We start from the raw sequence: 11326 nt of genomic DNA on the forward strand, positions 1-11326 counted from the left end.
AGCATTGTCCAAATGCATCTTGAACTCCAGCATTATCTTTTTAAGTTGAGATGAAGAATAATACACTCTGTATTTTATAGGGTTCCAAATTAAGTACTAGGGGAGAAACAAACAAACAAACAAAACCAAACAAACAAGAGTGAAAAGATACACAAATGTCAGTGATTTTAAATTACTTTTGGGGCTATAACAATCAGTGCAGAACTCCACAATAGAGACTGGGCAGAGCATGCACACCACTGTAACAGATGACTCAGAGTATTAAATGTATCCATCCAAAGTCACTTCTTGCCCCTTTGTAGTGTTACTACCTTAAAAGAATCAATGCAAAATTAATTATAGAAGGGAACTTGTGTTGACAGTCTCCAGTGAACTCTGCCTCTTTCACACGTGTTTATTGAGCCATTATAGGTGAAACATCAGGTGCTGAGCATATGATGCTAGATAATACTCACAGAAACTGCCTCCAGGATTTGTTTAACAGCATCAGCAGCATCTCGTTCACTGTAGTAACCCTTTTCCACAATCCTGCAGAAAAAGCAGCAGGATTAAGCATTAAGGTAAATAAACAGTGCAGACAGAGGCTTCTTTTCAAAAATGAGATTGCAAGCAATCAAATTTAAATATGACCAGGACTCTGGAGTGCCCCCAAAAGACTAGAAATTTTTTTTCTCCTTTTACAATTTAAGTTATCCTTGATTCCTACCTAAATGAAAAACAGAAAATGAGGCCAAATATCAACTAGGTAAAATGCTCATAATATGTACATATTCAGTTCAAAGATTTTTGAGCTGCCTAAAACTCATGGAATCTGAATTACTTTCAGATAAAACTAGGCATCCTTTAGGAACTGCTTTTTCACTTTTATATTTAACTTGTCTCCTATCTGACCCCATATTTAATTAGTTAGTAAGTTAGAAAACAATAGCATTATGCTACGCGCACATAGATTTGAATTATTAAAGAGAAACAGTTGGTGTAAAAACTTACTAGCTTCAAATTATCCCTCAAGTATAATGGGCTGAACCATTGTCTTTCACCCATCAGTAGAAAACTGCGAGTGCAACATTCAAAGAACCACAGTTTCATTATAACTAAAGTACTTCTTTTCTTTCTTTGTAACATAAACAGCTAGTACACGATGTTTACTTTGTATAGATGACATGTGATAGTAGCATTTCATAATGTGCTGACCATATGCTGCTTATGGGGAGTTCAGCAATGTTTGTGATTTCTGAAGATCCTGAAAATCCTCTGTTCTTTTCTACCTTTGCTTTTATATGAGTTCAGTCTTGCAAAAACCAACAAACCTTCAATTTTCTTCAATAATATTATCTTCCTGGAACCTCAAGAATGATAAAAACATTAAGAAAGAAAATACTTTTCTGTGTTAAGGTAAGGTTGAAGTGGTAATGTATGCTATGCTGCACAGAAGGGGCAGCAGTTAAGTTCAGTCAAACAGAGGCCTCCTTGGATAAATAATGAAGTGCTGAGGAAATTCGGAGATAAGAGAGAGGCCTTTAGGAGGTGGAAGGGAGGACAAATGGAATGGAAAAAATACAGAGAAGCTGTAAGAGAAGCTAGAGACGCAGTCAGGGAAGCTAAGGCACAGTTGGAATTGAGGCTAGCCAGGGACATTAAGGGTAACAAGTAAAGCTTCTACAGGTATGCTGTGTGTAAAAGGAAGGCTAGAGATAATGTGGGCCCTCTCCAGAAGGAAACAGGAGAACTGGCTACTCTGGATATAGAAAAGGCTAAGGTTCTTAATGACTTATTTTCCCCTGTCTTCAACTCCAAGTGCTCCAAGTGATTAAAAAGGGTAAAGGTGGAGACTGGGAGGATGAAACCCCTAAACCCACTGTAGAAGACGAGTGGTGTCCCTCAGGCGTTGGTGCTGGAGTCGATACTGTTCAATATCTTTGTCGGCGACATGGACAGTGGGATTGAGCTTATGTCACATGCAGTTAACTTTCCAGTTTTCCAGAAGTACAAATGGTAGGTATGCCAGTTTGGTTTTTATAATAACAGTTCTACTTGAGACCAGTAAAGCTTCTTTACATGGATTTTTCAATTTCAGCCTGCAGATTAACAATGACTCATTGCCCTTTATTCCGTAATGGGAAATGGGAACGAAACTTGCAAAAATGTCTTATTTTGTATTTTTGAAGCAAATCCAACTATTTATACCTAGTTTAGAGAATGATCTTTAAGAAAACCATGGATGAAGGAAGATTAAACCTTTGCTGAGAGGACAGAAAGATAGGAACAGCAACAGGGAACTAATAAGGGACTAATTAAATACTCTCTTTGATATGCAAATTAAAGAGCCAGGTAGGCCAAAAGAGTGCTGGAAAGAAAAACTCTGAAGAAGACTGCAGAGAATCCAGAAATGCTTAAAGTCAAACCAAAAACAATATAAAAAAATGAATTTGGTGTTACAAATGTCCAGAATATTCAAGACAGACCTTCAAAGTGCCATTCTAGAGCAAACAGAAATGTGATGCTGATGAAACAAACACTTTATTTTCCCTTCATGTAGAATCATTTTTCATGCTTACGCATACACATTTATTGAAACATGCTGATTCAGTTGTTTACACTAGTATATGGCAAGATGCATTTAAGAGAGTATCTACTGATGGACATCAAGCTACAGGTCTCCTAAAACACCACCTGATTTAATCCTGTCTTTCCAAGCACATGTCAACATATTAAAGACAAATCTGCCTCCTTCCATACAGAGAAGCAGGGAAGTACTTCCCTAAGGCCCATTCTTATTGCCCCTTCCCACTTCCAGCAGACATGAAGATGTCCCCTGGGAACAGCCCGGGTGTCCATGGTGCTGTGTCTGTCTGCAGGGTCTAGTCACACAGCTGAAACCACCTCACTGTGCATTCCCCCCACCAGAGCCCTCACCCATGCCATCAAAGCAATTATAATGCCCTCTCAGCTGCTGCTGAAACTCAGCGATGGAAAATCCTTGCAAGGTAGTGAAGCTATAACAAATTTAGCACTGAGCAAAACCACCCTTAGCATCACACTGCCCAGCAAGCCCATGGAAATAGTATAATGTATTTCTTGTGATGCATGCTCTCCTATACACAGTGGGTAGCTGAAATTTTGTCAGCCTCCACGCAATAGTCAAACATATGTATGTCTTCAAGTGTTTCATAATTTGCAGAAATCCTTGCCAGCTTCCAACCAGCCTTTATAGCATTTTTGTTCCCTCTGAGTAATTCAAGTTTTCTTGCAATATAAGCCCTTTAGTTTTGCAGATGGTTTTCAGTGTAGCCACTCTACCACAGAATTGCAGCAGTTGCTGTTTTACTTAAAATGTTTCCATTATGCACATCTTCATCAGAGTCTACACCACAGATGTATAAGTTCTTAGCAGCATTCACCCTATCCCTGAAGTCTGCAGTATAATTTGGGAAGACCGTGGAATGGATTTTGCACCCTTTGGGGCATTCTTCTTAGGACTTGGTACTTTGCTTTAATTCACTGTATCTGTATGAAGCCACTGAAAGCAGTGGGGTATTGCAGTAAAGGGAGGTAGGTGATGACCATACTTGCTCTGCAGAAACTATATTACTGGTGAGAAAAAAAAAAAAAGAAAGAGCACAGTCCTGCTAAGCTAAACACAATGGATCTGAAAATCAATGAAGAAAGAGATGGGGAATCCCAACACATCATTTTAGAATCAATTTTCAGAGGACTATTAAAATTATATTGATACACAGTTTTACAGTTGACTAGAATACATGTATCTGGAGATTAATGACAAGCATGGCAGGCAAGTGGAAACAGTCAAATCCCTACAAGAACAAACAAGTGAACGTTTCATTAGAGAAGGAAAGGACTTGGTCTCAGGTTTGATTTTTCAATGAGTAACAGAAGAGAGGGCCAGTTCTTTCCAAGTCCAGCAAGAGAAACAGCACTTGAACAGCTGCAGCACTTAAAAAAGAATCAAAACCATCCATCAACTTGTTTCAAACAAGATGAAGATTCACCCAATGCTAGAAAATGCTAGACTGGAATAATCACTGATGTCACACACCTCTCTGTGCAAGACTGCCCATATCTTAAATTCTTCACCAACACTTGCTGCTGCCCAAACAGTGACATCTCTCAGCTAAGACTGAGGAAGGGTGTGCATCCTTCCCCAGGCAGTGCAGCCCACAGAGCCACTCCAGGCCTTGCACTGTAGAAACTCCTCAAACTTCTAGTTGAGAGCACCAGGACATGGAAGAAGCAACGCAGAAGAGAAACCAAACAGCACAAGAAATGGGTACTTTTACCAGCTCCCTGATCCTGAAACCAAAGACTCTTTCTCTTTTATTTTATTTGGGTATCGGAATACAGTGCAATGCCTATTCCTGCAATTTTAAACACAAGCTGTTCTCACAACTCCTTGTGATCAAGAAAATTTGAAATCTTACCCACTTTAACAAAGTTTTTCCTCCCCCATGCTCTACATGCACTAGTTCTCCTATTCTTAGCTTTTCTTCCCTGCTTTCCTCCCACATGGGCCACCCTACCCATCCTCCAGTCTTGCCTGAAATCAGAGCAGGTAAAGTCTGTTTCTTTCCTTCCTTTATTTGGATTGGTAAATGCACTTTGTCTTATGTTAATTAATCTAAACAGTTTCTCTAAAATTTGCAATATTTAGCCATAATTTAATATTGCTTCTATAAATACTATTTCTCCACAATGTGGAGTTGGTAGCATTTGAGTGTTAGCTGAATCTAGAAACACATCTTGTGGCTTGCAAAAGGCCTGCCAAATCTATTTAGCTATCAAAAACAGTAAAGTTTTTTATTGCTTTATCAGTTCCCAACATCGCGTCTCTTTCTTTCTTCTCGCGATGTTTGCATTTTCTTTTTAGACCGTTCTTTATAAATACCACAATTTTTAAAAGCGCCGTCACTGGTTTTAGGGTCATTTGCATTCTGCCTCTACTTGGTTTACCCAAAACTCTTGCACCGCATCTTAGCTGTGGGCTGCATCATGTTACATCATCTACAGTCTCAGGAAAGACACTGGCCTATATAAATACAAGCTTAGTTCCAATGCCAGTATGTGCTAACAATTGCTACCAAATTATTTCATTCTATATAATAAATGTTAATTTGCCTAAAATGCTTTGGTTGTCATGGAGATTTTTCCTGAATCTCTTCACCTAATTCTTATGTAAATTCTTACATTTCATGAAAATGAAATTAAAAGGTTTCTACAGGCTAAAGTGGGCCTGAAAACTAGCAGAAACAGGAAAAGAAAATTACATCAGTCTTTTCAACAGCAAAATGGTTTCCACAAGGAACGTTTTCTCAATAAATGATTCACAGATCTGTTGTCTGTACTGAGGTGATTCCAATTCTCTGTTGCTTTGATGTATTTATAAAGTTAAAAATAAGGTTTCCCTCTTAAAATATTTCCGCATTTTTTATACTACAGAATTGAAGGGTAATAAAGATTTTAAAAGTAATTCTGATCCAGTTTGCTGATTCTCCCTTACCTATATCCATTTGCATATTCCAGAGCAAACTAGTTGTTACTGTCTGTAATGACTCAAACTGTCTGCCTGCGATCTGAAGAAGGATAATGGGAAATACAGACCTGGTTTTGTATTTGACTCCAAGTCAAACAAACTAGAAGGTTTTTTTCAATACTGTGTTTAGATATGAAATGCAGCGCTGCAGTCATTCAGGAAAACTATTTTCCCTCCATTATTGTTAAGCAGGAGGCACTTTCTGATAAATGTGGCATGCATGAGAATTTAGAGAAAGATTGGTTGTTTCTTATTTCTGGTAGGAACTGCAATGATAGGACAAGGGGTAATGGGTTCAAATTCAAGGAGAGGAAGTTTAGGTTAGATATTAGAAAAATGTTTTTTACTGTAAGGGTGGTGAGACCCTGGAACAGATTGTCCAAGGAAGTGGTGGCTGCCCCAAACCTGTCAGTGTTCAAAGCCAGGCTGGATGAGTCCTTGAGCATCCTGGTCTAGTGGGGAGGTGTCCCTGCCCATGGCAGGAGGTGTTGGGACTAGATGATCTGTAAGGTCCATTCCAACTCCTAAAATTCTATGATGCTTATATCTCATACTAGGGTTTGTTTTCCCTTCCAACTCAGCATTTCTATAGCACCCACAGAACTAGACAAGTTCACCTTTCAGGAGCTGAATTTCAGAAGACATTTTAAAAAATAATAGTCTTTGTTTCTAGAGGTTGTGAATCTACAGTGCTCATGAACTAGCAGCACAGGCTTTTCTCTCAAGCCAAACTTTCTGTGTAACTGAATGTGAGGCAATGCAACAAACTGAATTACTGCAGCATTTCACAGCTCTTCTCTGGTGAGCAACTGAGCTGGGGCAAAGAGAAGGATCACTGAAAGCTTATGAAAGAGGCAGTGGCAGGGTGAGGGGAGAATAGCAGCAGTGAGGGCACCAATGAAGCTGCCCTGCCAAAAGCTACTGAGTCTTACATTGGACACTAAATGGGCTATTATGACATCAAGGAACACATTTACCACAGCTATTTTGTGTCTTGTCTTCCAATTTCAGAGAATAGGGCATAGTTGGTATAGTCAAATCAGACCTCTTTTAATTTTTGCCAGTCCTGAGTGAAGGGACTGTAATATGGACATATAGAACAGGGAGTCCAAAGGACTGCTTCGATCCCTGTTCGGAACACAGGCTGCCACCACATAATAAGATCAGAGCACTGAAACAAATAAAAGACGCGATTCTGACACTAGTTTATAAAAGATCCCCACTTTAGTGAGTGATTAATTCCATGACATTTTTTATGTCCCTTAGCCATTTTAATTTCCATAAGCACAAAAAAATAGGTATGCCAGAAGCCTGGGAAGGCCTTACTAAACTTTGGCCATAAGAGACAATAGTTCCTACTTCTTTTAAAAAGGCAAGTTCTTTAGAACAACTAATATTTTTGCTAATGTATGCTCCATAAAAGAAGAGAATATCATCTTGAACCTATGTTTCAGAGGAAATTATATGAAATTTGAAATGGAAGTGAGTCAAAAGGCTCTCAGCTGCAAGAACTATTTTTAGACATTGTTTGCTGCACTTAATAAGATGAAAGAAGATATAGAAGAGCTTGTGGTCAAGATGCCAAAGTACAGACAAGAAGAATGTATGGATTGACATTATTATTTGAAGAAGAAAAAAACCCTATCTAACAAAATTATTTTTAGCAAACAGCAGGTATTCTGACTAAAATGAAATTAGAGTAGAGCTGATGATTTCTGCTGTAATTCATATTTGAAAATGTGATTCAGCTGAAAGGCAACAGCTATGAATAAAATCTGAATGGAAAAGACCAACAAAATTTAGCCCACAAAAGACAGATATCAGACTTTATTGTTCTGCAAAACCTATTATTGCTTGTAACCATACAGATGTTAATTGTTTGAAACAAAGCCAGATCAACAAAGTGACCAAGAATCTGATGAATTACACCATGCTATAGAAAAGAAGGACAAAGTTAATTGTACCAAAAAATTACATTTAAGTAAATAATCATGAGGGCCAGAAGACGAAAGAAGCAAGAGAAAAGTACAACTGAACCAATGTATAAGAAGAGTAGTGGAAACACAGTCCATTCAATATTAGAGTGTGCTGTTGAATAGTTGTGCTGATTTGTGATTTTTGTTTTTCTCCTAGCCCCTAGCCTGGTAAGGAGGGTTGTGATGGCAGTCTGACCTCAGTATTGTGGCAGCATGAGAAACATGACTGCATGCTACTGGGCACATGGCTGCTGGGACACTTGGAGCCTTACCAGTGGGTTGTTCCCTGGGACTCTGTCAAAATGCTGCCAATTTAAATGCACTTCAACCATACATGTCTTTTTTAAACATGCAGGAACAAAAAAGGAAGGCCAAGCAAATGTCAGGCATATGTGTCATACATTAGGCTGATGACACAGCACCTGTAAAGAACTTCGTATCAGTTAATGTAGGCCTGCTGCAGTTTTCTCTGTCTTAGTCAATTTATCCACTGACCTGTCATACTTCAAAAGCTCTTTGGTACTCCTCATTTACTGGGTTGGCAAAACCTGTCCTGTAAACCAGCAATAAATATTCTAATTTACATAAACATCTTCAGTTCAGTGTCTATTAGTGTATAGTTACTGTGTTTGGGTGTATGTCAGCGTATGACCTAAAATGTGATTTAGGAAGTCTGGGAAACATTTTTCTTTTTAAAAATACAAACTAAACCAATCTGATTTCAGCTTTATTAACTCAGATGTGTAAATGATACTTTCAAATTTATCTCTTTTTGGATAGCACAACTGAAAAATTGTCAGAATTAAAGTTCATTTTAACAATGACATGGATGATTTGAAAGAAACTATAAATATGGTGAAGGAAGTGAATAATTTCATTACCCAGAACTTCTGCGTTAGAGTGGCATGAAACCAGCAGCACATCAACAGTGCTAATATGATTCTAGAAAATTAATCGGATCTTGAGTATTTATAAAACCATCTTCATGATAAAGGGGATGTTTACATGAAAGAACTCACTCAAATACTATTCAAAAGAAAAATGGACATCTGGGATGGCAGAAAAGTAGAGCAATAAAGCACTTGGTATAAAAAGCACCAGCATATTGCAAGAATTAACAGGAACAGCAGTGAAGATTTTTACAGCAAGGAGAGCAGCAGTGTTTGCGTACTAGACCTAGTCATATCACAATTTTATAGTATATTTTCATAGTATGTTAAGAGGTTGGAATAGACATTAGAGACCATATAGTCCCAACCTCCCCTGCCCTGGCCAGGGACATGCCCCACTACACCAGCTTGCTGAAGGCTGTATCTAACCTGGCTTGAACACTGTATCATTCGCTGACAGCTGATTTGAAAGAGGCATGAGAGTAACACCTCCAGAGTGTGAAAGCTGCTTTTCTGTCTGTGTATGGACAGTGGTTTATGAAGTCATATAGCTGTGCACCAAGCATGTAAGGTACTCCAAGCCATGGGGCTGGTCCCTGGCCACATCAGGGTCCTGCTTGCCCACACATTCTCTGTAGAGGGTCCTGTCTTGAGGACAACCACAGGGTGGATCTCAAGACATGGTCACAGCTCTCCCTTCACATCTGGCACAACTTCACTGTCCAGCATGAGATATTCCAGGTTAATTTTTCTTTCCTCTGGAACAGGAGCCACTCAAGTACAGAAAAAATAGTGCATATGGCCTTTCTATCACTCAGGACATTTCCTTTAAGCATGATAAAAAGATGCATGGATTGAAAAGATTAAGCATGAGAGGGGAATCTGCCCTAAGTCACAAAGCTAAATGCATCCTCACTAAAACTCAGAGGGCAGCCATTGTACAGCACCATGCAAGTGTTAATCCTTCAGCCCATCTGAGAGAGGGGAAAGAGGCAGTTAATATTTAATTGGAGTGATAGGCACAAAACACCTTGGCTGCTTATTTCTGTTGTTTTGGTTTAAGGTTGAAGAGTGAAGTAATACGCCCATTGTTAGCTTAAGAGCTGAAAATAACTTTTCATTGTTTCTTGTTTTGTTAATTTTTTTAATAAAATCACAGATCAGAGGACTGTATTGACAAAGATCCCAGTTCTGCTGAACATAGAGTAAAGGAGGATGCTGAGTTCAGAAGACCCGGAGGTCCGTAGTATTGGTGCTCATTCATAGCATCACAAGGGGGCACCACAATTCTGCTAAGTGACTAAACGATTTCTCATCAGACAACGCCAGACTGCTCGTCCTATCCAAACCACTGGATTAAGCATGCAATCCCACAATCACTGCTGAGTATTGATTATAGAATGTTGAAAACGACATAATATTAAATCCTGGTATCATTAAATAATACAGTTCTGCATCCTGGATCCTATGAAGTGTCTTATCTTCAGTTATTCTACCACACTGCTCAGGTTGCTGCTCAGGATCCAGCCATTTCATTGACATATTTGTGTTTTCCATTTGCAAAATCTTCTCACCAAAGACTTCTGTAGAGTATCCAGCCTTTCTGAAAACCACCTAACCTAAACCCACACAGATATATAAAGTGTTACGTGAAAGGTAAGGCATCTTGACCAGGGACCTCTCCAGCTCAGGACTGGGCCCTCACTGTTTGTGTAGCTTTCAGCACATCTCATTGCTTTGGCTGAGTGTTGAGAGAGTATGTACTTCCTTCTGTTGAACTAAAGATGTCACAGGAGGAGTTGCTTTTGTTGTTGCTGCTCAAAAATAGTTCTTTACAAGGACTAAGCTATAACTGTGGTACCAAAAAAAAGTATGCTTTTGGTTTTCCAAGTCAAAGATACATTCAGACTGAATCTTTGATGTACATTTTTATAATAATCCTGTAAAATATGAAATTTTAATTACCGAAGAAGGGAAATCAAATAACCTGTCCTTACATGAGATGGAAATTACCAATACCAGTAAGTTGATTCATTTACTCAACCAGTATCAAAGGCTTTTCATGTCAACTCTTGCTGTAAAAAACCAAATTCCTACCAGTAAAATATGACTGCAACACTATTGCAGATTCATTTCACTTTGAGCAAAACCTTTAGAATTCAACGGCCATCTTGCTGAACCTTTGTAGCAAAAACAGAGGTTTTATAAACACAATGAATATCAAAGATATTTTCTTTTTTGTTAGCCTACTTAACAAATTTTTATTTGACATAACACTCCTGGCAGACTGATTACCACTTGACATGTTTTGTGATGACCTGTCAATGAGATTTTTCCAGTTTTTCCTGACTTTTGTCTACTCTAGCACACTTGGTGCTACATATACCTGCTGAGTAACTTTCTTCAATATTTACTGACTACTTCCTCCATTTTCAAATCATATATCATTTCCCAGAAGTCTCCTACTAATTACATTTCCAAATACATTTTTAATCTATTTCCTGCAAATAATTATTCATGTGAATAAACCATATGCTGATGAAATAATTCTAGTAATTACTAACACAGGGATTACATACAGAGAAAAAATCTGGGCTATAGCATCCTTCGGGAAGGTACAAGTGAGGTGCATACAGGTAACTTACCGGTCAAAGAGTTCTCCACCTGTGACCAATTCCAGAACAAGACTGATTTCTGTAGGAGTCTCAAATATCTCCTTCAGTTTTATCTGGTAAAAGATAACACAAAGTATTTATTTTGCTTATTTGTCTTCTTGCTGAGCATATCAGAAGGTCAACAGCAGGACATAGTCCACAACTGGGAGATTGACCTTGTTTTCTCCCACCTTTGGTTGGGTTTTTTTTCCTAGCTTTATCTCCTTTGCATTCCTCTTTTTTTTTTTTTTTTCTTTT

General features: G+C 38.5%; 1 protein-coding gene across 1 annotated transcript in view; it reads right to left on the reverse strand.

Moving 5' to 3' along the window:
* Nucleotides 1-455: 455 nt before the first annotated feature.
* Nucleotides 456-11326, reverse strand: part of LOC103798637 (calcium/calmodulin-dependent protein kinase type IV-like) — a gene marked incomplete at its 3' end in the record, with an annotated part of 32238 nt that continues 21367 nt past the window's right edge. Inside the window, exons 4-5 of the mRNA XM_009070913.1 lie at nt 11060-11142; nt 456-528 (exon numbers count right to left, since the gene is read on the reverse strand). Of these exons, the coding sequence (XP_009069161.1) occupies nt 456-528; nt 11060-11142 (156 nt within the window). The remainder of the gene's footprint in view (nt 529-11059; nt 11143-11326) is intronic.

This window comes from Acanthisitta chloris, unplaced genomic scaffold (assembly GCF_000695815.1).
Source record: "Acanthisitta chloris isolate BGI_N310 unplaced genomic scaffold, ASM69581v1 scaffold10003, whole genome shotgun sequence".
Lineage (NCBI taxonomy): Eukaryota > Metazoa > Chordata > Aves > Passeriformes > Acanthisittidae > Acanthisitta > Acanthisitta chloris.